The sequence below is a fragment of the Elgaria multicarinata genome, chromosome 3, assembly GCF_023053635.1.
Source record: "Elgaria multicarinata webbii isolate HBS135686 ecotype San Diego chromosome 3, rElgMul1.1.pri, whole genome shotgun sequence".
Lineage (NCBI taxonomy): Eukaryota > Metazoa > Chordata > Lepidosauria > Squamata > Anguidae > Elgaria > Elgaria multicarinata.
The window spans coordinates 103,183,732-103,211,079 of NC_086173.1; the positions used below are offsets into that span (position 1 = coordinate 103,183,732).

General features: G+C 46.8%; 1 protein-coding gene across 1 annotated transcript in view; it reads left to right on the forward strand.

Annotated features, from left to right (window-relative positions):
- GRM2 (glutamate metabotropic receptor 2) overlaps positions 1–27,063 on the forward strand; it is a 52,109-nt gene extending 25,046 nt beyond the window's left edge. The window contains exons 2-5 of the mRNA XM_063123373.1: positions 983–1,820; positions 3,216–4,285; positions 25,493–25,667; positions 26,990–27,063. Of these exons, the coding sequence (XP_062979443.1) occupies positions 983–1,820; positions 3,216–4,285; positions 25,493–25,667; positions 26,990–27,063 (2,157 nt within the window). The remainder of the gene's footprint in view (positions 1–982; positions 1,821–3,215; positions 4,286–25,492; positions 25,668–26,989) is intronic.
- The last annotated feature ends 285 nt before the right edge of the window (positions 27,064–27,348 follow it).

The following is a 27,348-nucleotide window of genomic DNA, read 5'->3' on the forward strand; positions in this document are numbered from 1 at the left end:
TGCATATGCATAGATCTGGTTCAGTCAACATGACAGCCCACCATGGGTTTACTTAACTGCAGGGGCTGTCACATTGTGCCAGGCACCTATGGGCACCCACCTTGTGTGGCTTGTCGTGTCATGTGAACCCATGCAATAGGGGTTGTTTGAGAGTTACACAACCCTCAAATAACCCTAAAACATGCCATGGCTTGAGAGTGGTGTAACCCCTGCCATTTGGGTTCACAGAACATGACAAGCGACGGCAAGCTGGGCACCATGCAAAAATGGCACCCCAAGGCGCCTGGCTGGCATGTCATGCAAACCAAGTCAGTGTCTACTGAAGGCTCCTCCGATGCCAACTCAGGCACCACCGTCAGGATCCCTGCCCCTTGCAGAGCTTGCCTTCTATTAAACCAGGTCTACTTAAAGATTACGATCAAGAGGACTTTTGTTCAGCTATGATTTAAACATCAAGCCAAACCATGGATTGTGCTGACTATCATTTGAGAATGGCACAGTAAGGCTTACTGTAAAACATGGTTTACAGATCTTCTCTCCCTTGATGAATGATGGGCAGAGCTCCAGTATGTCAATTCAGACGTCATGGCTAACCAGAAAGAGCAGAAACCACTGTTTGCAAACCCACTTCAAACCACAGTTTCCAATTCTAGTTTGCTGCTTGATTGCAAACCATTGTGTTGACAATTCATGCATCACAACTAAACCATACCTCCATTTCATCAACCTGGGCTTGGGGTCTGAATTTAACCTTAAGAGCTGAATTGCTCAGATGAGAATCTAGAGAGGGCAAGGTTTCAGAACAGGACTGGACACCATCTTCTCCTCTTGCAAAGGCATTATATTTTGATTTGGATGTTTTCTTCTGTGGAGTAGGCCGACCAGTGTCCATCCCCAGTGCCCCTGTATGCCCCTTCTCCGATTGCCATTTTCCTGTGGCTCACCCTGTCCCCTTCCCCTCCTCTCTCTTTCCTCCCTTCAGGTGGCCAACCTCCTGCGACTGTTCCAAATCCCTCAAATCAGCTATGCCTCCACCAGTGCCAAACTCAGCGACAAGTCTCGCTACGATTACTTTGCTCGCACCGTCCCCCCAGACTTCTACCAGGCCAAGGCTATGTCTGAGATTCTGCGTTTCTTCAACTGGACCTACGTCTCCACAGTGGCTTCAGAAGGGGACTACGGAGAGACGGGCATCGAAGCGTTTGAGCAGCAAGCCCGGGCCCGCAACATTTGCATCGCCACCTCTGAGAAAGTGGGACGCTCCATGAACAAGAAGACGTTTGATGGGGTGATCAAGGCACTGCTGCAGAAGCCCAGCGCGAGGGTGGTCGTGCTGTTCACCCGAAGTGAGGATGCTCGGGAGTTGTTGGCAGCTGCTCAGAGGATCAACGTGTCCTTCACCTGGGTGGCCAGTGATGGCTGGGGTGCCCTTGAAAGCGTGGTGGCTGGGAGTGAGCCAGTGGCTGATGGAGCTATCACGATTGAATTGTCATCCTACCCGGTGCAGGAATTTGCTGTGTACTTCCGGAACCTTGACCCCTACAACAACAGCAGAAACCCATGGTTCCGAGAGTTCTGGGAACACAAGTTCCAGTGCAGCTTCCACAACCAGAACTGTAGCCGCTTCTCTCTGAAAACGGGCAAGTTTGAGCAGGAATCCAAGATCATGTTTGTAGTCAACGCGGTCTATGCGATGGCCCACGCCCTTCATAACATGTACCAGGCAGTGTGCCCCAATGCCACCAAGCTCTGCGATACTATGAAGCCAGTAAATGGCAAGAAGTTCTACAAGGAGTTCATGCTCAATGTGACCTTTGACGGTAAGCCACGCCAAACAGACCCATATGTAGGCAATACATGCACTACACATACACACAAAAATCCAGGCAAATGCACACACCCTGGCAAAATGTACACCATACCAACAAACGAACACTTAAAGCTCCTGCAGGAGCCCTGCCTAGCATGACCAGATACAATAGAGGGCAGGGCTCCTGCAGCGTTAACTACTGTGATGAGGAGGGAATTTCATCAGGTGCTACATGCATACAAATGACACCTGCTGAAATTCCCTTTTAATACAACTGAAGCCTTGTCGTCCTTTCCATATGGCCACCCTAACACAGGGCGTTCCCTTCCCCATTTCCACCATTCTGACTAACAAATGTTCACTGTGGTGAGAATATAGCGCAAGCTGTTATGTGCGTGTTGGTGGGGTGGGAAAATGTTCTCACTTCATTGCCATTTTGCTTAAGGGCCAAATTAGATGTAAGTTTGTTTAATCGGGTGGCTGGCACTATTGTGCTTTTTTTTTTTTTTTACTAAATAATAGCCACAAGGAACCATAAACTAGATTGCGAACTCTAGATAGATGAAGTTCAGCTTTAACCCTTTCCCCCCACTGTAGTCCCAATCTGGATCGAGAGCTGAATGTGTTCACATTTTCTTTTCCGTGTTTAGCAAACTCATTTGCTGAGGATATACGCAGCCACAAAACATGTACAGTTTATGTACAGTGGGGAAGACAGATACACGTCCTTGAACACCCATACGCAAATACCCAGAAGAATTCTGTATTGAAATTACAAAAGTGAAAACAAAAATAACAGGACAGAAAGTGTGCGCATGTATACTGAAATACCCAATCATGACGAATGAATGAATGAATGAATGAATGAATGAATGAATAAGTTTATTACGGTATGACAACCAGCACTCCAATCAAACACCATACAATTTAACACATTTAACTCATTACATTACATTACAGATGTGGGACGTGAATATTATTATTGTCTCGCCACCTTACGGCGTGAGATGGCTGCAGCACCCAATCATGACATTTGCAACTGAAATTATGTGGTCAAAAAAGACAAAATATCCTGCTTAGCTTTGGTTCATTTTTAAAATGTGGACCTAAATATGAGGTTTATTTAATTAATTAATCAAATATTTCTTTTACAAAATACATTTTTAGGAAATGGCATTTTCTGTCCACGTTTTCTTCTTAGTGAATTTGTTTGGGTCAATACCAGTAGACAAAAGCGAATGACTTTCAAAATGTGATAACTTCTTGTAGTGAATCTTCTGTAGACAATACCTTGGGAATGAGAATGGCAGGGATGTGGGATTCAATTAAAAGTGGACATCAGATGTTGTAAGCATTTAATTCCCCCCCTATACTTTGAATTAGATTTTCCTATTGCATTTCACAGCGCCATTTCGACCATCCTTAGACACCAAAAGTACCGTTCGATTTGACCGCTGCGGTGATGGAATTGGCCGTTACAATATCTTCAACTACCACAGAGCCAATGGGAGGTATCGCTATCAGAAAGTGGGCTACTGGGCAGAAGGGCTCATTCTAAACACAAGCCTCATTCCCTGGGTGAAGACGACCTCCATTCCTGTTTCACAGTGCAGTGACCCCTGCAAGAAGAACGAAATGAAGAGCATGCAACCAGGAGACATGTGCTGCTGGATATGCATCCCGTGTCAGCCTTACGAATATCTGCTGGATGAATTCAGTTGCAGGGATTGTGGACTTGGCTACTGGCCCAATGAGACGTTGAATGGATGCTATGAGCTACCCCAAGAGTACATCCGCTGGAAGGATGTCTGGGCTATCGGGCCAGTCACTATTTCTTGCCTCGGTTTTATCTCCACTCTGTTTGTTTTTGGGGTCTTTGTTAAGAATAACAACACCCCCATTGTGAAGGCCTCCGGTCGGGAACTGTGCTACATCCTGCTCACTGGGGTGTTGATGTGCTACAGCATGACATTCATCTTCATTGCCAAGCCCTCCACTGCGGTCTGCACTTTGCGGCGGCTGGGGCTGGGGACGTCCTTTGCTGTCTGCTACTCTGCCCTCTTGACCAAGACAAACCGCATTGCTCGGATCTTCAGTGGGGTCAAAGAGGGTGTGCAGCGCCCGCGATTCATAAGCCCCACCTCACAAGTGGTCATCTGCATGGCTCTAATCTCTTGCCAGCTGATTATTGTCATCATCTGGCTCGTGGTGGAGACGCCTGGAACACGAAAGGAGACGGAGTCTGACAAAAGGTACATTGTCACCCTCAAGTGCAACAACCGAGACTCGAGTATGCTGATTTCGCTCACCTACAATGTCCTCTTGATCGTCTTGTGTACAGTCTATGCCTTCAAGACCAGGAAATGTCCTGAAAACTTCAATGAGGCCAAATTCATTGGGTTTACCATGTATACTACATGCATCATCTGGCTGGCCTTCCTGCCCATCTTCTATGTCACCTCCAGCGATTTTCGGGTAAGTAATCTATTACTGTGAGTGAAATGGAAATGTAGCCAATGGCAGACTTTGAATAAACTATCCTGGTCTTTTTAGATGAGAAGAATCATGAAAATAAGGATGGGTCAAATTCACTAGAAGACCAGCATCTCTGTGCTTCATATTGCTATGTTCCTTATAGCAATCGCAGCACCAGCCTGATCAGCGTGGACGGGTGAAGTGTTCTTGAGGCTTTTCAGGGCTCTTGTGCCTTTAATTAAACATTTCTTGGTTGCAAGTTTAGCTTAGCCCTATTCAAGTGTTATGCCTGATTAACAGAAAGCAATAAAACAGGGAGAAGTTGGCAACATACACTGCCAAAACTATGCTGGAGAGACTTGAGTAAACATTATAGGAAGATCTTGGCCATATGGAGGGGCATTGCTATATGTCATAGCACTATGCTAAAGTGATTCCTTTTCTGCAGGCCAACTACTGGCATTAGGGTTACACAACAAGGCACAGGCATGAAGTTGTGTCACCCTACATCAGTGACATTACAAGTACTATCCAATAGGTGCCTCCAATAATTTGTGCCACTGCATCCTAGAAAACACACCAAATTACAATGATACTGCTGTTAGACAGGACTACTAATAAGTCAATGGTGTTGAGATTCAGGGAGTGAGGACACAGGTCATCAGCAAACCGAGCCACAGCGTGGCTCAGGCCAAAGAGCAACAGTAGCACAACAGCTTTTATAGCAGAGATGGGGAATGTGTAGCCTCGAGATGTCATTGGATTACAGTTCCCATCATCCAGCTGCATTGGCCTCATCACATGACCTGCCCTTGCTTCATGATGTCAAAATAGTTGCGTGAATCAGCTCTGGTTATCATGAATATTTCTACCCATTCTAAAAAGGGAATCCGCTTAAGGCTGCTATCCTATGCATAGCGCTTACCTGGAAGTAAGCCCCATTCAACCCAGTGGGGCTTACTTCTATGTAAACACGCAGACGTTCTGTTGCACTTCTGTGTAGATGTACATGTAGAAGAGTCACTCATTTTTGTAAGTACATTACCTTTGTAATGAAGATACAACAATTCAGCTATTTTGGGGGCCGTGGGACCCACACTATTTTTTTCCTGGCTGTGCAGCTGTTTAAGCCAAACCTCACAGATTTGGTCAAAAATAGCAAAGTCTCATCATTTTCAAGCATTGTGGGAGAATGTACTTTGCTGGCAATAACACAAATAATTATCTGCAACTGAGTAATTAGGAGCCAAGAAATAATTACTTTCTGGACCTTAAGGCAATCTCAAAATAAGCATTTTTACTAGACCTCACCTCCTACTGCCCCGGCCTCTCCGGGCCTTATCACTGCCATACCATGAAAGGAAGTTCCTCTTTCACTAGAGAAACAGCAGCCCCCGGTGGCCATCAGAGAGCTGTACAGACTGGACAGGTGTTTCTTTTCAATATCAAATAGTCCTGAAGCAGAAAACAGCTTTCATTGTTACTATTGCAAGAATGTTTAATAATGATAATGTGCTTCTAGTATTTATTTTCTGAAGGTGAAAGCAAAGGAACCTCAGTAAACGACTTTTGGGTGTGGGTGTGGGGAGATACTTCTGCATGAAATAGCAATCATGATGTTTGATCTACTTGTTGGGCAGGGAGTCAGTTCTGGGGTCCCAAAACTTTTGGGATCAATGGGCACATTTGGAATGTTGAGAGATGTTGTGAGCATTCTCGCAAATGGCTGCTATTGGGGTGGTGGTGGCTTGCCCATCCACAAAATGGCTGCCATGGTGGGCATCGATGCTCACAAGGACCCTGAGGTTAGGGTGACCATATTTTGTAAACCAAAAAGGAGGACAATATGGCTGCCCTCATGACGAGTGCCCACCCCAACATGTCTGGCCTCCAAAGGGCATGGCCTTGGTCAGCATCACCATTATCAGCATCGCCATCATTAGCAGCAGCAGCATTATCAATATCAGCAGCAGCAGCATCTATTACCATTATCAGCACCTTTATCATCATCACCATCATTACCACACCGCTGCCACTGTCCTCTTTTGCTACATGGCTGGGTGGTCTGGTCCGCCACCCCTGTCCCGGTACCTCCACACTGGTGTCTGCCAGCGGCGGGACAGGGAGCGAACTGACCCCCAACCCTTGGGTCTCATCACATGCGATGCGACCCAAGGGGTGGGGCTCTGTGTTCACTCCCGTTGCGGGTGGATGGGCCTGGCCCAGCCGGCTGAGGCAGGGAGTGAACTTCTGAGCTGACGTGATCGCGTCAGTGCAGCAGAAGGGCTAGATTGGCCCTGCGGGGAGGCACGGGCTGGAAGATGTCATCCTGGAAGTCCCGGGACGCATCCTCCAGCTTCTCCCCCCCGGGCTGATTTCAGCCTTCTGCTGCGCTGACGTGATCGCGTCAGCGCAGCAGAAGGGCTAGATCATTGCTGGGGCGTGGGGGCTGGGAGACACGTTCCCGGAAGTCCGAGAACCCATCTTTCAGCTCCTCCGCCACCCCCCTGGGCGATGCAAGCTTTCTCCTTTGTACTGGTGTGATTGCACCAGCACAAAGGAGAAGGCTAGATCATCACTGGGGGGCTGGGGCTGGGAGACATGTTCTCGGAAGTCCAAGAATGCGTCTTCCAGGCTTTTTCCCAGTGAATTGGGGCCCAGTCCCAGTTCCCCCAGTGATCTCCGTTTTTCTGGAGGTCTCCGGGGTTTCCCGGTGCATCTAGTCACCCTACCCTGAGGTGACACACTAAGCCATGGTGGTTAAGCAATTTGAGCTAAACATTATGGCTTAGTGTGTTGTGTGAACCATTCCTAGCCATGGTGGCTACATAACCATGGTTTAAAGGCCTAATCATTGCTTAATATGTTGTCTGAACAGGCCCAAAATATCCACCTCTCAAAAGGCAAACGGGTGGGTCTAGAAGAAAACTAACTGGTCCAAAAACTTATGTAAAAGGTGGACATGGAGTCTGACCTCCACAACACAAAACTGCTCTTTTGTTTCCATATTTTTCTGCTCCAACACTCATTTCATAGAAGACAAAGGGTTGAGACCCAGAGATGTGGGGCCCAGAGGCATTCTTGGAAATAAAGATCATGCTGGAGGCTGATAGTTCTCTTTGCAGCATGCTAACTCCCCAATTAATGCTTTTAATTTAAAAATAAAAATTGGGAGGAGCAGGGGACCTGGTGAACACCAAGAGAGTGGTCCACAGATACATTGGTTGACCCCAAAATTAGGTTGTACTTGTAATATTTTCTTCCAGCTCCCTGCCCCTAATCCCTCTTTTGTAGTAAAAACAAAAGAAGAGCCATGCTGGATCAAACCAAGGGTCCATCTAGTCCAGCACTCTGTTCACACAGTAGCCAACCAGCTGTCAACTAGGGAACCACAAGCAGGACATGGTATAACAGCACCCTCCTATGATGTTCCCCAGCAACTGGTGTATACAGGCTTACTGGAGATAGCACATAGCCATCAGGACTAGTAGCCATTGATAGCCTTCTCCTCTCTAGGAATCTTCTTCTTCGTGGTCTCTATGCATCACACATATGGGCTTTGCGCCTGCGCAGAGACCAGACCGGAACCTACTATAGCTGAGTGGAACGTTTTTGGCGGGAACCCCTCCCCCACGCTACCGCGCATGTCCATGGGGTTCCCGCCCTTACCTCAGTTCTTCGTCGTCCGCCATTGTGCATAGACCATAGAACCAACCTCTTAGCGTTTGTGTCTTAAAATATCTTCTTTACTCTAATTCTTTCTCTTCTTTCTCGTCTTTCTCGCTTCGGCGTTCTTTTCTCCTTTGTCTATCCTATATATATATAAAAAATAAATAAATAAATAGTTTTGTTAGTTTAGATTTTTCCTCAGCGACTTTGTCGCTTGGGGCCTGTATGGCACTAAAAGCACCGTTTAGAAAGTGCGTAAAGTGCGGGGCTAAGCTCCCTCCATCGGACGGACACTCCCTTTGCATATTGTGCTTAGGTGAAGGACACGTTGTCGAGACTTGCCACCATTGTATGGCCTTTACAAAACAGACGAGAAAACATCGAGCAGACCGACTCCGTTCGGTTCTTTGGGAAAAGGCTCTTAAGGCCGCTGAGGCCCCCGGCAATGGAGAAGACTGCGGCTCATAAGTCCGTAACTCACAAAACGGCACTTACTAAGACCGCACTGGTCAAATCATCAGACCAAAGCACTGAAGTGCAGACCAGAGCTCATAGGGCTGAGATACCCCTCACGCCTGGTCGGTCTTTCTTGAGTTCAAAGGCTAAAAAGGACTCTAAAAAAGCCAGAACTCCGATTCCTTCTTCTGAGACTGAGAAGAAGAAGAAAAAGAAGAGAAAGAGGGACGCGGAGAGAACCTCTTTAGCGTCGCCTCGCCCAGTAGAGCCGGTCAGGAGTAAATCCACTCCACCCGCTGCTCCCACTGCCTCGGTATCGAAACCGCCCTCGGTATCTGCCGCTTCGATGTCGAGACCACCCTCGGTATCGAGGCCACATTCGTTACCAGCGGTACCGACTCGTCCGCCTAGCCTTTCAGAGGGCGAACTGAGGGATTCGATGTCAGCAGCGTCTTCTCACCAGCCCCCTCGACTGCGAGAACTTCCATTGTTGCCATCGCCAAGGCTAACACCACGCCGTGATTGGGAGGCAGCCTCTCGCTACTCTGAACCTCAGGCGAGGGATGACGAATACCAATGGGAGGGATACCGCCCCCAAAGGTACTTTCAGGAACAGCAGTATCCGCGGGAGGATTACTATGCTCTTCCCCCGTCTACAACTAGGGTGTGCCGCTTCCCTTTGCCTCCATCGCCGGCGCCTCAAAGATCAACGGTATCGACGCCTCGTCGACAACCGTCGGCGTCGACCGTGGCGATTCCTGCGGTATCGACGGATGATTTACATTTAGTCACCGTATCGTCACCCGAGGAACATTATCCTTCGGACTCGGAATCGGGTGTGTCGGCCGCTCCTTCATTTCCGTCACCGGAGGATGAAGTCCAAGATAAAGACCCTTCCTCCCCCTCAGACGACATGGTTAGGTTCTCAGACCATATCCTGCGAATGTCCAGAGCATTGGGGATAGAGACCCAGGAAGCTAATGAGGCTGTAGTAGATCGTATCTACGATGTGTTCCAGACTACCACGAACCAGAGGATAGCGATCCCTCTCCCGCACGCGCTAAAGCAAGCAGCGCAGTTGACTTGGAAGACACCGACGTCGACGCAGGCAACATCAAAACGCCTAGAGACTCTGTATAAAGTGCAGGAAGAGGGTGCACAATTTTTAGTTCAGCACCCTAAGCCGAACTCAATAGTGGTTGAGTCAGCACAGGGCCAGTCTCAGAAAGCACATTCTGCTCCAGTGGACAGAGAGGGAAGAAAGCTAGACATTACTGGCAGAAGAGTCTACTCGTCATCCTCCTTGGGCATCAGGGCATCAGCCTATGAAGCAACTATGGCCCGTTATCAACTTTTTCTTTGGGAGAAGATTGGTAATCTGTGTGATCACCTCCCAGAGGATAAAAGAGAGGTGGCAAGAGTTCTTCAAAATGAAGCAACGGGTATAGCACGGCAGCAGTTGTCCACCGCTCGACACCAGGTGGACTGCCATTCAAAATCGATGATGGGGGCCATATCGTTAAGAAGGCATGCCTGGCTTAGATCCTCAAATCTAACCAACGAGACTAAGGCCAGGATAGAAAATATGCCGTTTGATGGAGAAGGTCTATTTAACAGCAAGACCGATGACACGCTGGACTCCATCTATAAAGCTCGGACGACTGCTAAAAAGATGGGGTTTACTTTTCCCTCGCAACCTCAATACCGTTCGAGGAAATGGAGACCTCCGATGCAACAGCAACAGCATCGGCCCCAATACCAGCCTCAACCTCGGCAGCAACAACAACAGCTGCAGAGGAAGAGGCCTTACCAAAGCCGATTCCAGCTGGACAAGAGGCAACCTGACTTCAGCAAGAAGCAGCATGTTTGACTCTTCGGCTCCAGATCCACTCCCTTTTGCGAACCGCCTGGCACCCCATTACCACCTATGGGAGTCAATAACAACAGACTCCTGGGTGCTCACTATCATCAACTCGGGCTATGCCATCGAGCTCGATGCCCTTCCTCCTTTTTCCGGCGTGAAAGTAACGGCTCCATCCCCTCCTCTGCTGCTCGAGGTACAGACCTTACTATCGAAGGGAGCCATCTCTCCCATACCAGCAGAGGAACTCAATCAGGGATTTTTCTCCCGTTACTTCACGGTCCCGAAGAAAGACGGAGGTCTTCGACCGATCATAGACTTAAGACAACTGAACAAGTTCATCACCCCGAGGAAGTTCCGTATGACAACGGTTACTTCTATTCTGCAGCTTCTACAAAAAGGAGTTTGGTTCGCAGTGGTGGATCTGAAGGATGCGTACTTCCATATCTCCATCAGGAAGTCGCATCAAGCTTACCTTCGGTTTTCGATCGGTGCATCTCAGTACCAATTCACCGTTCTTCCGTTTGGGTTGGCCACGGCGCCGAGGGTTTTCATGAAGGTCATGGCGGTGGTATGCGCCCACCTAAGGCAGAAAGGCATTTACATTTATCCATACCTGGACGATTGGCTCCTCGTAGCGGACAGCAGCGAGGCGCTCCAGTCAGACATACTAACCACCCTCAACCTGTTGGACTCATTGGGGCTGTGGGTCAACCACGAAAAGTCCATTTTGACTCCACAGCAGAAATTGGATTTCATAGGGGTAACCCTATCCTCTCGAGACGGGAGGGCATACTTACCATCAACCAGGGCGAATACCTTACAGCAGTTAGCCATCGATACCGAGAGCCGCCGAAAGGTTTCGGCATGGACAGTTCAGAGACTATTAGGTTTGATGGCAGCTACTACGGCAGTCATAAAATTTGCAAGACTCAGAATGAGGATATTGCAGGCCTGGTTTTTGAGGACTTTCGATCTCAGGCACAATGCTCGACGGTCTTACCTTTCGATACCGAAGCAAGTGAGGGCATCCCTGAGATGGTGGTTCTCGATGTCGACTCTTCTCGAAGGCGTTCCATTCCAACAAGACGCGCCTTCGGTAACGATCATGACGGATGCATCCTTAGAAGGATGGGGAGCCCATTGCAGCTCCTTAACCTCTCAGGGTCGTTGGCCTCGATCACAGAGGGAGCATCACATCAACCATCTCGAACTCCTGGCAGTAGAAAATGCAGTAAAAGCATTTGCACAGATGATCGAGGGCCGAAATGTCTTGATAGCAACGGACAATACTACCGTGGTGGCATACATCAACAGACAGGGTGGAACAAGATCACACCCCCTGAACCATTCTGCACTCAGAATATGGAACTGGTGCATAAAGAGAAGGACTTACCTGACTGCGATCCATGTAGCCGGCAAGGAAAACGTCGTTGCGGACTCTCTCAGCAGGTCCTTCCATGTCGACCACGAGTGGGAGCTCGATGTCAAAGTGCGGAAAAGCCTTTTTCGGTACTGGGGCCGTCCTGTTGTCGATGTCTTCGCTACCGAAGACAACGCAATTTGTGCCAAGTATTGCAGCAGGGCAGGAAGAGGAGAGCAATCTTTAGGAGACGCCTTCACCAGGACTTGGAGAGGAAACCTCCTGTACATGTTTCCTCCCTTCCCACTATTGACAAGGGTGGTAGCCAAGATCCAGTTAGACAACTCCAATTGCATCCTCATCACTCCGTGGTGGCCTCGACAGACGTGGTTCTCTCACGCCCTTCGGCTATCGAGAGGGGATTACATCAGGCTTCCGTCGACACCGAAGCTACTGTCTCGACACCAGGGCAGGGTTCAACACGCAGATCTGTCGACCCTCAAGATGACTGCATGGAGGATAACAACCGCTCCTCCTCTGGAACTAGAACTTTGACTGTGGACCACATTATATTGGCAGCACTAAAGCCTTCCACAAGGAAAACTTATGCAGCAAAGTGGCAAAGATTTCAGAACTTTGCATCAAAAGATGGTCAAATACCAGAATCTTGCCACTTAGCCTTTATCCTCAATTATTTATTGATGCTTTTTCAGCAGGGACTTAAGCTTACATCCATCAGAGTGCACCTAGCTGCAATTACATCTTTTCACCGAGGCATAGATGGGTTTACACCCTTTACCCACCCAACAACTAAGAAATTTTTGAGAGGGCTTAAGAACACAATACCAACTGTGAAAAGTATTGTACCTCCATGGAGCCTGTCAGTTGTGCTGCAAGCACTGACACGCAAACCCTTCGAGCCTATGGCTTCGACAGACCTTAGGCTACTTACTTTAAAGACTGTCTTTTTAGTAGCCATTACATCGGCAAGACGGGCAAGTGAGCTTAGAGCTCTTAGGATAGATGTTCCATACACTATCTTTCATAAGGATAAGGTTGTGCTACGCACAGATCCAGCCTTCCTACCTAAGGTAGTGTCTACTTTTCATCTGTCCCAACATATTACTTTACCTGCTTTCTTCCCTAATCCAACTACACCTCTTGAGTCTTCCTTGCACACTCTCGATGTAAGAAGGGCTCTCGCTTTTTACAAAGACAGAACAGAGACTTTAAGGAAAACAAAGCAATTGTTTATTTGTTATGGTGAGCCTTCTAAGGGACTCCCTGTCTCTTGCCAGCGGTTGTCACGCTGGATAGTGGAGACAATAGAATTGGCCTACTCTATTTCTAAATTAGAGTTAGTGAAACCTGTGACGGCTCATTCCACCAGAGCTGTTTCAACATCGGTGGCCTTCACCAGAGGTGTTCCCTTGGCAGAAGTCTGTAGAGCCGCAACGTGGTCCACTCCATCCACGTTTGTCAAGCACTACAGTGTGGACACCCGTGCAAGGCAGGACTGCTCATTTGGAAGGACAGTGCTTTCAGAGATCTTCAGATGATGCACCAACCCACCTCCAAAGGTATGTCAGCTTGCTACTCGCCCATATGTGTGATGCATAGAGACCACGAAGAAGAAATGCAGGTTGCTTACCTGTAACTGTAGTTCTTCGAGTGGTCATCTATGCATTCACACAACCCACCCACCATCCCCACTTGGTGGTGTGAGACTTATAAATGACACTGTTTTATTGTGGAATGTACTTTATTTTATTTACACTCATGTTTATGGGGGCACAATGTCGGACTCCTGTAAACTGAGGTAAGGGCGGGAACCCCATGGACATGCGCGGTAGCGTGGGGGAGGGGTTCCCGCCAAAAACGTTCCACTCAGCTATAGTAGGTTCCGGTCTGGTCTCTGCGCAGGCGCAAAGCCCATATGTGTGAATGCATAGATGACCATTCGAAGAACTACAGTTACAGGTAAGCAACCTGCATTTTCTGTCCCCTTTTAAAGCCATCCAAATTGGTGGCCATCACCACATCTTGTGGTAGTGAATTCCATAGTTTAACTATGCACTGTTTGAAGATGTACTTCCTTTTATCTGTCCTTTATCTCCCACCAATCAACTTCATGGGATGACCCCGGGTTCTAGAATTATGAGAGAGGGAGAAAAATGTTTCCCTATCTACATGCTCCACACCATGCATGATTTTATACACCTTGATCAGGTATCCCCTTACTCTCCTTTTTTCGAATCTAAACAATCCCAGCTGTTGTAAACATCCCTCATAGGGAAGATGCTCCAGTCCTTTGATCATTTAATTGGAAAGAATAAGGTCACTGAAAAAGAGGTACCATATAGCGCAGGGGATTGCTGTGTCAGTCACTCTGGTTTTGACTGTGCCACCGGTTTGTATCCTGGGCCCCATCTTGACAGTGAAATGTCAGTGCTGCCAGGCCTCAGGCTCCCACTTTGGCACTCCTTCCCTTCACCTGCACAATAAGGAGTACCAATGTGGAGTTGTCGCCGCCACTGCCAGGCTGAGCTCCATTGAGGGGGGAGGAATGGGGCAGACAGCTCTCCTCCCTCTGGCTTTCATCTGGCTGCCCCATTCCTTCCCTCCCTTTTTTTAAAAAAATCTGTAGATGTGAACCTATATCTACAGATGTGAACCTTCACATCTACAGATTAAAAAAACCCACTGGAGGCGGGGAGAGAAACAGGGCAGCCAGAGGGAGGTCAGAGGAAGGAGAGCAGGTTCAGGTGCTGTGTGTCCCTCTCTTCTTCCCCCTCTGGCTGCCCTGCTCCTTCCCCGACCCAGTTTTTTTTAATCTGTAGATGCGAAGGGTCACATCTACAGATTAAAATTTTTAAAAAAATCTGGAGTGGGGGGAAAGCAACAGGGCAGCTGGAGGGACAGGAAGAGAGGGACACGCAGTGCCCAAACCAGCCCTCCTCCAGCTGATGGCAACCAATCAAGGGTTGCCATTGGCTCTGGCACGCCTCCACTTAAAAAAAGCCCGGGTAAGTGCCTGTCCTTTTTTAAGCAACGCTTAGGGGGTTTGCCCCTGGACTGCTTTGGGATGGCGGCTGCGTCATATACTGTAGATGACCTGCTGCCACGCCGAATCCATTCTGGGGCAAACCCCTCATCAAGACAGGGTTCTGGTATTAGCTGCCCTGAATTAACATGCCCAGTATCCAAACAAACTTCCATCTGGAAGCTCCCAAGGCAAGGTGTTTGTAGTTTAACTCACCTTGTAGCATTAGCCCCAATTTTGGAGCACAACGTCTGCTGTAGACGGGCCCCTGGTATATGGAAAGTGACTTGGATCAGGAGTGGGTGGCAGCCGTGCCCCTTCAGGCCTTCTGCTGCAAAATGCACTGGGCCTTTGAGGGAGAACTGGAGAGCCTCTGGGGAGCTTGTTAAGAAGGTGCTATGAGAAACTCTGGAAAGATGGCTGTGAGAAACTTTGCACGGGGAGAGCTTTCATAATACTTTCTGGTTTTGTAAAGACGAAGGGAATGCTATTTAGGGTTCCTGAAAGGCAAAGCTCCTATTGAAGTCACCCGGAAGCAAGGGCTTTGCCTGCATGAGATGTGGGCGCTTGAGCCTGTAATTTAATTTGGCTAATGGGGAAATCCTGCTATGCAGTTACCTTCTAAAGTGCTGAGTGACAGGATCCTCTGTGCCCTCAGTTCCCAGGACTACTTTAGAAGCCGGTACAAAATAAACTACAAAGCTGCTAAAACATGGCTAAGTCTTCCTCTTCCTCTTCCTCTTCTCCTCCTCCCTCTCTCTCTCTCTCTTTCTTCCTGACTGCTTGTTAGAGCCAGTCCAGGACACAAGTGGTGCCTGCGCACCACAGGGCTGCCACAGGCTGTCCCACGTTGAACACCTCTGTCCGTACTGCTGCACAGTTGCGGGATGATGAGAGTATTTTGACCATCTCTGATGACATAGGCTAGGACTCTTATGATACGGTACATAGGTTGGCCACTTGCACACTGCATCACACAAGGGAGGACAAAAGAGAGCAATGAACGCCATAAAATGAGCACATGTTTGCACATAGATGAAGATTTAGAAATGATTACTATAATTTAAATAGAAATACAATACAAGCCACCATGACCATGCAATTGCTCAATGTGCCACTGTCCAGGTGCTGAGTGTTGATAGGCAATGTCCAGGACCTTGCTGCTGTCCTTTCTTATGGTTCTTTATCTTTAAACCAGGCTTGGGCTGGACAGTCCTTCAAACAGAGGACTGTCCTCTTTAAAATAGGACAGGTGGCCACCCTAAAACCAGATATGTTGTGCCAATACCCATCCAGAATGCTGAAATGAGAATAACACAAGGGGAAAGTTTTGATCCAAAGGTATTTGATTATAATAAGGTGGCAAAAGTCGTGGCCTCTAACAACAGGAAGGAGGAGGAAAGAAAGAGGGGTAACAGGATGGGAAATCACTGTATCGATGTGCCCTGAGACCTTCTCTCCCCGTCTCTGGAGGTTTGGGGGAACTACAGCCTTCTTCTCTGCTGCAGCACTTTTCTTGCTGGGTTAACTGAGGCAGTAACTGTGAATTGCTCACAAGACGTAAGTCACTTTGGCTGACCAGACTGGACCTTCCCTTGGCACTGCTACTAGGGGTCTGGCTCTGACTAGATGTTTCAGGGGTGTCGCCTTCCATTGAAAGTGTACAGGGGAAGGAGAAAAATCTTGATGTGAAGGGCCAGAATCAAGTGGGCAGCTATTTCCTGCTTGGCTTGAGAGCTGTTGCCATTTGTTCTGCCACCCCAGTTCCATCAGGCTCCATCCCAAATCACTAGGCACAAGCAGCCTCATCCTCGACCAGCCAGGTGCCATCCTCTGCCCCTTTGGGGCACTATCGGTCTCAGTCCCTATCCTACCACTTAGCTCTTAGGCTCCTTTACCCCTCTGACGACCCCAAACTCCAGCTGTTACTCTTGAATTCACCTCAAAATGGCTGGTTCCCCACATTAAAGCCTCTCTTTAGATCAGCCTTCCCAAATCCGGTGCCCTCCAGGTGTTTTGGACTACAACTGCCTTTATCCCCACCTAGCATGGCCAATGGTCAGGGATGATGGGAGTTGAAGTCCAAAACAACTGTAAGGCACCAGGCTGTGGACAGCTGCTCGAGACTCCAGAGGATCTCAGTTTACATCTCAGTCCTTAATATGGGAATGTTTTAGTCTCCTCTGCAGGAATTCAGATCTTGCGCTTTGCCTCTGTTTTACATTCCCTGGCTAGAATGTCCCCTCCCACCTTTGCTGATCATGATTCCTAATAATGGGTTGCCTAAATGATGACTAGTCACCATGTGGTGGCCATTTGAGAACTTTGCAATGTATATTCTTCACTGGCTTAGTGGATGACTGCTTGGTGAGGGAGCAAACTTATTGCCTTGATTGCAAATGGCTTTTTGGCACAGTTTCATCTTCAGCTGTGTTTGTGGGTGTTGCTGTTGTTTGTGTGGTTTCAGACTTATCCTATCATCCACGTAGAGTGGGCAAAAGGGTTTTGAGTTGTCAATTAAGCCAAATGTCTCTCTGTTGGCTAAGCTGCTAGATCATCCGAATGCATACAATCAATGGCATGGAGCTAAGAAGGTTTACCTGGCCTCTAACACCTATGTGCTGCATATAGTCAGTGGCCTAATTAATGGAGTCGTACTGATCTAAAACTGGCTGCAAGTCTTCTTTTCAGAAAGTAGACATGTAAAACCAGACTTTTCTATTCTCATAACAAGGCAAAGTCCCTCTAGAGTCCATTTACCTTTTCCTCTTCCTCCCAGTTTAATGCATTCCAGTCATTTGCAAACACATAAGGGAGTGCTGTCATTCAGCTTTTCACATGGGAGGAGATGAAACATAAGAGTTTTTAAAAAATCTACTGGTATAAGTGCTTGAGAATCTTCAGTGTGATAAGTGAAGGTTACGCAGATAAGAGGTGTAACAGAGCACGGGCTAATATCCTAGCCAACAGCACACCCTTTGATTCTTCTCATATTCATAGCGACAATAGACTTGTGAGGAATCATGATTCTAATTGAGCAATCGGGTTTTGCTCTTTCGTCTTGAACATTTGGAGAATTCCTGTTTTCTCCCTCTTCCTCTTTACTGTCACCAGAGCTTTGACATATTGGGCCAGTTCACATGACATGAGGGTGATTAATAAGCTACATTAGCTTGTGAACCACCATGCATGTGCTGGTCATGTACCAGCCCAATTTGCATAATTACCCTGGCCGGGTGTAGTTTCTTGTGTTGTCCGAAGCCAGCAAAGGTGGCTTGTTGGAGTGGTTAACAAACCACCCAGAACCCATGGCTTGTTGTAGGTTTGTGGGGTGGTTTGTTAACCATCCAAGAAGCTAACCTTGCCAGGTTCAGACAACACAAGAAGGTGCAATGGGGCTTGGATCGGCCACCTGGCACCCATGGGCGCAACACCCCACCATGTGTTAAATAATCATGGGATGCAGGTCATTGTTTGGTAGAAAATGCAGTGAGAAGACTATGCAACCTTTTGCTTTACACTAAAAGAAATGTATTCAATGTAGGTGCTTCAAACTCCCATCAACGAGCTGTTTTTCTGTATTACATGAATGTAGTTGTCGTTCCTTATTCCTGTGTAGCACATATTGATTCAGAGAAACTGAGTTCAGGAGAAATTGCGCCAGGCACATCCATTAGCAAAGTTTGAGCTGGAACTTCAGTCTTGAACTTTTGTAGCCCAGGAAACTTCTTGTAAAGTTTTGGCCTACTCTGCTGAGTCCAAGTGGCAAGAGGTTATAGTTCCTGCCATTTGCACTGCAGAGTCTCAACTTGCTGAGTTTGTCATGGGAAGAGTGGAATCCAAGCAATGTTCCTTCCTTCTATTCCTGCCCACCCCCCCACCTCTTTGATGTCAGACTAATGGACATGCAGGAAATTGGAACGAAAGTTTCCTTGTGCCTGCCTGCTACTTGGGGCCTTGCTAGATGTGAGGCCCGGTTTCCCTGCTGTGCGTCCAGATGACGCACAGGGGAATCCGGGGTCAAGCTGCGCTGAGACCTCCCTTAACGCGCCATAAGCTTATGGCGCACCTTTTCCTGAGGCCGGGGCTGCGGAACGTCTAGCAGGGTCCGTGGCTTTTTGCAGCTACTCGCTTACTCGCGAGTAGCCAGGAAAAGCCACGGACTGGGCACAGCGCTCATACGAGTGCTGTGCCCATCGGCCCGGGGGGGGGGATCCCGGGGGGGGGAAGAGAGGGGGAGGGGGAAGGCCGGACCCGCCAGGAGAGAGGGGGGAAAGCCGGACATCAGGGACGGCACAGGGTGGGGGGAAAGCCGGAGAGCCAGGGATAGCACGGGGTGCGGGGAAAGCCGGAGAGCTGGGGATGGCGCACGGGGGGTGAGGGATGGACAGCCAGGGACAGGATGGGGGCGAGGGAAGGACAGCCGGGGACGGGATGGGGGCGAGGGAAGGACAGCCGGGGACGGGATGGGGGCGAGGGAAGGACAGCCGGGGACAGGATGGGGGCAAGGGAAGGATAATTTTTTTTAAAAAACCACTTACCTTGTCCGGAGTCTTCAGGGCGCACGTGGCCCCTTTAACAAAAAACAAAAAACAAAAAAAATGGCCGACACTGCAGGGCTTCCGGAGTCCGTGTAGGAGGCAGGGCGGCGCGCGCTAAAGTTAGCGCGCCATTGCCCCGCTTCCCTGCCGGCTTATCTGGCATGGTCTAGCAAGGCCCTTGGTCTCAGAAGACTCTTAAGTCAGAAAGAGTTTTCATCAGTGTTTTGCTAGAGGGCCAAATCAATGACCTCTTTCCCAGAAGCCTTAAATTTTTAAGAGCAGTTTCATAGCACCTGTACAATTAAAACTATCCCTGGATACGTGGAGTGCCTACAGACAGCTTCTTACTTTACAGTTTGTGCTAAGTCACAGACAATCAAATACAAAAAATCGCCTTTCATCAATTGAGAACAACTGATATACATTTAAATTGTGATTTTTCTCAGAAAAAAACAAACAGAAGCAAGGACTTGATGGTCGCTGCTATTGTTTATTTTACTGGGAATATGGGCTTTTTATGCGTTTCATTCTCAACTGACACAAAGAACTTCTCCACACTAGGCCTTTTATCCCGCAACTTTACCAGGGCTTCTGCTTCCATATTTTTGAGGGATTCAGATTGCCCCTTTTTCACGTACATCTGCTTTTTCCTCCCCAGGGAGTTTCTTTATCTGCATGCTGTATATGTTATATGATGACTAGATGGTGCTGTGTTATACAGTAGCACCATTTCCTGTTTTCATGGAGAAAATCAACTTGCGATATTTAAATACCTCAATATCTGTGATCTTTAAAAAAAATAAGATAAAGGTCAGAAAGCACAGGAGAGGCCCTAGAGCTTGATGATGTCATGTAAAGAACCCTCAAACTTCCATGAGTAATCAATCTCAATTGCAGGATAAAAGCCTAATGTGGAGAAGCCCAAAGGGCATGTAAATAAACTGGAAAAGGTGTTCTGCTGCTGCAGTTTCCTTGCTGGATTAACAGAGTCAAAAATTGTGAATTCAGGCTGTGGAGGCATGACATTGGACTTGGTACTTTTACTGCAGGTAAAGGTTGCATCTTCCTAAGTTTCCCAGTCATCAAGTGGTGAAAACGGAGCAAGGGTGATTATATCTTTTGTTGCATCACCTAATGGTTGAAATACTATATGTGAGCATTTGAGTTACACAGAACAATTATTTGGAGGTATGTGTTAAAAAAAATAGTAAAATAAAGATGCCATACACTCATAAGCTAAATGTGAACTTAGCAGCTGTCTTCATCAGCGGATCTACAGGTGAAAACACAGACTCTATTGATTAGATTATTTACTTTGCTGGAGAAATCATATTGCTCAAGCCTAGTAGAAATAATGTAGCAAGGGGTTTTCAGAAAGGGATAAAAAAAAAATCTTTAGGTCCCTGATATTGGTAACTTATTTGTATGAGAACTCTATATTATGAATGCTCTACAACAGGGCTAGGTAACTTTTGGGGCTGTGGGCACATTTGGCAATTTGAATAACTGTTGTGGGCACCAACACAAAATGGCCACCAAGCAAGGTGCGGCAAGGGAGAAGTAACCTGTCCAAAAGACTGAGTATGAGACAGGGGTGGGGTCTGAGCCCCAACACAGTAAGGAACTCCCTTGAACCCACAGGGTTCAGCACCATCAGGAAGCTATTTCACAGTAAAATGTGTTAATCTTTCTTTTTAAAAAAAAAGTGGGAGGGGAAGGGCACCTTGGCAGATGCCAAGAAATGTAACTAGGGCGCATTGGTGCCTTTGGGCATCCCATTGCCTATTCCTAATCTACAACAATGCCAGGAATAGCAATGATATTGAAGAGTTGACATTGCTGGAATCTTTGGGGAGTAACAGTGGATGTCACTGTGTGATTGTAAAACCACGTGCTCATGTGATCCTGGGAAGTATCTTGGCGTGTCTCAGGAGAGGAGCCAACGGGTAGTTGACATTTGTTACTGTGTGCCCTAGGGTACACAATGTATGCAAGCTTGTATCTATACACATATGACTGACTGAGCTAAAAAATATTAGGATCTTTTGCTGTGGTGTGGTGTGCTCTAGGCAGATTATGTCCCGTATTTAGACAAAGTGGGGAAATTATCTCAGAGACATTGACAGTGGTTATGCTTGAAATATTCAGGTTTTACTGTACCACAGGTATTTATAGAAAAGAAAACACCGGCTATTATGCTACCCTCTGGCATTGGATTAGCAGGCTACTCCTAATAGCAGTGAAAGAGTGAAAAGACAAAGGTTTAGAGTTAGGTTTGCCAAACAAGGAGCAGGGAGGACAGTAGGGAAAAGGCAAGGCAATACTTGGAGACGCAAGTACAATGGGGCACTATGAGTTTCAGTGGTGCAAAAGGGCCGTGCCAGGGAAAGCAATATCAGGAGAACTATCTGGAGAAAGACAGACAGACAGAATTTAGCTATTTCAGAGGAAGGAGAACCAAAAGGGCTTCACCATGGTTGGTCACAGTCACTTGGAAACCCACAGCAAGCTATAGCTGTTCAGGTTTCTCAGGGTTTCTAAATACATGCTTAATGGCCAATTAAGATCTCCACCTGCATGAGAATGAAGGCCGCTGTGTTCATAGCAATATTCAGTCCCACAGAGACCAAAGATGTTATAGGCAATCATGGGGAACCAACGACTAGCTAAACCGTTATTAGGAACCTGTCAGCCCCACAAAGTGTGGAATGCAGTCATAAAAACAGAATCTGGAATGGAGAGCAATAACGCAATGCCTCTCCCTTGGTCCCCAACTAATCCAAGGAAAATAACAAACAAAGGCAAACGGGCAAGGAAGGGAAGCTAGCTAAAAGTTGGACTTGCTTGTGTTAAGATCCTGATTTAAAGCAAAAACAAAGACCTATCACAATGTCCATGTCTCTTGCCTTGGCTACGGGAAGGAATTTCCCTTAACAGTCCCACTGTTTACTTCCACTGTGAGGCACAGAGCCTTTCTACACTAGACTTTTATTGTGCAGTCATGGTTTTTCATTCATGGTTGTCTGGGTCCTTTACATGATATCCTCATCTTTCAGGGTTTTGCAACTATTAGTGTGTGTGTGTGTTGTAATGAGGACAATCTGATATTATTTAGAAATGGTGAAATAGAAGTCTTGTATAATTGTGCAATTCCGCTATACCATAATACCATCTAGTGGTTGTAAAATGAAATATATATAAAGGCAAAGAAAAAAAAACCATGGAAAAAAGCTCATATAAAGGAACCAATCTTAATTCCACAAAGAATCTGGAAGCAGAAGCCTCAGTAAAGGTGCAGGATAAAAGCCTCAAATAGAAATGCCCACAGACTCTCTGAATTCCAAGTGATACACACAAAGCCCACAGCCCTAATATTACAGCTACTCACCCAGTGTGGAATTCCCTTGGGCGTCCAAGAAGTTATTCTAGCTTCCAGTGCAGTTGGGCAATACCATTGAAATGGACACTGTCCAAATGCAGTGGTGGATGCTTCACAGGGGTGAAGCTCTAAGTATGTTAGGTAGCAAGGTAGTGCAAGTAAGGAGGCAAAGTGGTCCTGGAAATGTAAGATCATCCCCATAGCAAGAGGGAGGGTGCTGGGGTGGGTCATGGGGAAGAGGGAGCTTTCCAGAAGAACCACAACAGAGCATTTGAACATGTTGGGCTCCAAAGTAAACCGCAAAGAGGAACTAGGCAGTTATAGAGTTCCACAAAGGAGAGAATTGCTTTGGGTGTTCTCATGTAACAAAAGATTTAACTCTGGAGAATGAATGAAGCCTTCCTTAGACAGGGAGCGTCCTCAACCAGGGGGAAATCGCATTTGCTTACCATCGCTTCTCCGTCCACACGTTTGTCTCTCATTACTTCCTCTTTTGAAACGTGGCCCATTCAGTGTGGGCCATTTTGATCCCGCTGCTTCTCCTACACTCAGCAGGAGATAGCAGCGACTTCCATCTTTAAAAATAAGTCGGTCTTACTGGGGTGGGGTTTTGGTCGCGTGAACAAGGCTAGAAGCAGCAGGAGGCAGACAACGTGAGAGGGAGCCCCAAAAATCCATGAATGCCCAGTAACGAGCATGCAATAAAATGCTCATCTCATGGAGCTCAGAATTTGCATGAGACGAACAGGTAGTTTTCCTGAACTCTACACCATAAGGGGTATTAGGGCAGGTGGTACCATAACCTGCTGATCCATTTAGAGGTGAGAATACCTCAAGAATGGGCCATATTTACCACCAAGCATTAGATTTACCACCAAGCCAATTTCATAGGTTGCTTCATGAGCTGTTTGACTATGGAGGTGTCCTGGAAGTGAAGAAGGTATTTGCATTTATCCAGGATTCTCAGTGTATTTACTCAAGTGAAGGCAACTCCTGTGGATTAAGTTAGTAGAGGACCTATAGGTCATTAATCTTAATTTCAATAAAGGCAGATAGCTGCCATGCTATCATCAGGATTCTTCTGCTGCTGGCTGCCACGTCTCTTGCCCATGCAGTCTTTCCCAGAACAAAAGACATCTTAAACAAGGTGGTTGGGTGATGCCAACAAAATACATGCTTAAAAGGCATCATAGCTAAGCTTCTTAATAGCATATGATTCGCTTCTTGTCGTTGAGACGGGCATTCTCTTTCCACCCACATATCCTTTGTAAAGTTATTGTGAAAATATATTAATTCCTTGGTGTGTTGAAGGATTTTTTTTTTAATCTATGTATTCATGAAGTCAGTTGAATCTCTTGAGAGTCACAGAGTCTTAGTTATAATAATTTTCATTTCATATTTCTCACCTATTGCATTCAATCCATCCTCATGTTGTGGGAGTTGACTTCTGTCAGGATGGAGAATGCACTGACTGCAAACCATATTAATTTTCTAATGTTGTTTGTCTCCTTAGTAACTCAAGGGCAAGAAGAATCAGCACCTTAGATTCCTTCTCCACATTAAGGAAATCAATACGTTAGTCTCCCTTTCGCTCTAACCACCCACTTCCTTATATGCATCTTTATATATTTGTTTTGACTACACAACTGTTATCTTTAAAATTTGCACCAAGCAGCTAGGGTCCAATACTGTCCAGTTGCCAATACTGTTTTGTGTTGAACCTTGGCTATTGAATTCAGGCTCCACACAGATGTTGGTAACTTACAAAGAAATCCTATAGTGGTGGCAGTGGAGAGATTCCATGCTGGAACAATCACGACGTCCAAACTCCTGCCAGGTCACTGAAGCAGGGAGTGGGTGCGCGTGTGCTTTTTCTCCCCCTCCATGTTCTTCTCTCCCTCCCAAGTTGACTGCAAGGGGCGGGAATTAACTCCAGGGATACTGTAGTTTCAGGGCCAGTTGGGAGAATGAGATGACTTCCACTGTCATCATGCCCCATTTTTGGCCTTCACCACCAGCAGACCTCCAGCAATGGGGAACCTCTGGCAGCAAATGTGCCATACCACCAGCGGGCCACTCTCCTTGCCAGCAAACCTCTACCACATCCAATGGCTACTCCAAGGGTGTATAGTTTAACCCCTTAATCCAGTCTTGCAAAGATGCCCACGAAAGTGACACAGCTGCCATTTCTTTTTACTAGCCCGCCCCTGCAGATTCTCCAAATGCTCATTTGGATGATGCTCATCCTGCCTCATTTCCTGCATTTGGTTTTGCACTTTTCTTGTTTTGGTCAAATGGGGGGAAAGCACATATTCAGAAGAATGTACCTAAAATGCAACCCAATAGAGTAAAGCATAAAAATGCATGTTTTACTGAGTGCAAATGCAGGCAATTGCAAACATTTTCGGAAAACATGCTTTCCCATTCATGATCACCATTACACGTATGGTGTATTCACACAATTTGCAAACATCAACGGAATTCATTAACATCCCTAGTGTGGAGCCCTTTTGTGACATTTGTGTATGAATTGACCTAGAATGATCTCAGTATTTAGGGTTGGATTAGTAATGCATAACTCATGCCCACGGATCAAAGAAGCCTAGAAGTGGGTTCAAGGAATTCATCAGGGACGTACAAACCCATACAAAAAACAAACAGAAGGAAGCAGAAGAATTTTGAAGCAATTGTGGAAGGTACTAGGGACTCCTTAAATTCATGGGTCATGTTGTTTTTCATTCTGGTTGGCCTATACCATTTTGGTAAGTTTATTGGAAGCCTGACCTGCACTTGGATAGTCTGTTTGTGACTACACACATTAGACTCCCCAATCCCCACTCTTGCTTCTCAGATTGCTACACTGGTGTTCCTTCCCCCCCCCCCCCCCCTATACAGGTCCAGACCACCACGATGTGTATCTCAGTTAGCCTCAGTGGCACAGTGGTCCTTGGTTGCCTCTTTACACCCAAGCTGCATATCATCGTCTTCCAGCCCCAGAAGAATGTATCCAGCCATCGCGTTTCCACCAATCGTTTCAGTGTGACGGCTGCAAGCTCCAGCCATTCCCACGGTGAGTGGCAGGGAATCCTCCTAAGCAATACTGACTGCGCTATCTCATTCTCAGTGTGATTGACAGCACATTCCAGTCATCAAATGAGTCTCTTTACAATAGGAGCTTGATCTGGGCCATGCTTAGTTGAAGTTTCTTTAACTAGCTAGTTTCACCCAAAGTGTCTGCATTAAACATCGTGGAATTGCTGTGCAAGTACAAGTTGCCTATGTGGGTCAATGTGTACTGTTTTGAAGAAGAGCAAATGTTCCCAGTGAAGTACAACAATCAGAAATTATAGCCATCAGACACAATTTTCTTAGCCAATGACGGCACGGTTTAGCATTAGGGGGACAATCCACAGCTAGCCATAGGTTTGTGCGCTACCCCAGCCCCTGCCTCCTCTAATGGGGATGCAAGGAGTTTGGAAGCTTAGATTTCCATTTTAGACTAACTGCAGTTTGTTGTGACGTTCAAACCTGGATAAACTGTGGTTAATGGAAATAAGCCAACTTCAAACTATAGTTTACAAAGTTGGCTTGTTTTCAATTACCATGGTTTGGATTAACCAGTTTAGGGTTCAGATATGAGGCTAACTGTTGCAAATCTAAAATGGCAGTGGAAGCTTCTAGTTTCCTCCTCCTGGCTGGGCCAGAGGAGGAAAGGGGAGAAGGGCACAGGTCCAAGGCTCGCTGCGGCTGGTCCTCATAACACTAAACTATGGTTTCACATGAAACAGGAACTGGGCCATTGTGGTTGCCATATGTTAGCAAGGCTTACCTCTAATTGTGCTTTCCCTTGCTTTTTCCTCTTCTACCTATTTACATTTTCAAAGCTACAAAAAGTAGTCAAGGTCATTAACATCTACTTAACAAACTTGTCCATCAGGGCTAGAATTCTTTCCAACAGGGCCAACCAGATCCTGCCGAGAAACATGCAGGCAGTGCGTGATGTCACCATATAAAATTATTAAGGGTAAAGCCAAAGCTGTGTGTATATTATAACAACAACAACATTCTAGATCAGCTTTCCCCAACTTGGTGCCCTCTCGATATTTTGGACCACACCTTCCAGAATTCCTGAGCACTAGCCGTTCTGGCTGGGGTTGATGGGAATTGAAGTTCAATACATCTGGAGGGCACCAGGTTGGGCAAGGCTGCATTAGATCTTGAGGCAATTCTGAAAATACAAGATGGTTGGCAGCCCAGGTAATGAATAGGAAATCAGTCCACCAAATGGAATGGATGTTGGCAGTTTTCAGATAGTATCATTTGGGACATGGCAATGTGGGGTTCTTAATAGTTACAGTTCTTTGAAAGCTTCTCCAATTTTCTATCCCACAGGGTCATCTTCTCAATATGTCCCAACAGTGTGCAATGGCCGCGAAGTGGTGGACTCCACAACGTCATCCTTGTGAATGCCCCCGTGTTCTCTGTCAGTGAGTGTGTTTTGCCTCTGTGCTCACTCCCTATGAACACATGCCTTTTTCTTTCCCACAGGGCCTTTTGTTTGTTTCTTTTTAAAAACAACAACAATACACTGTTTCCCAGGCCCACTCGTTGGCTAAACTTTTCCCAAGGAAACGAAATAGGCACATAAGAATTGAGACCAAACTTCAACCCCCGAAGTCCAGAACCGGTTCAGAGACGCCGGAAAACTTCAGCAATTGAGAGTGTATCTGTAAAGTGGCCCATTATAGTAT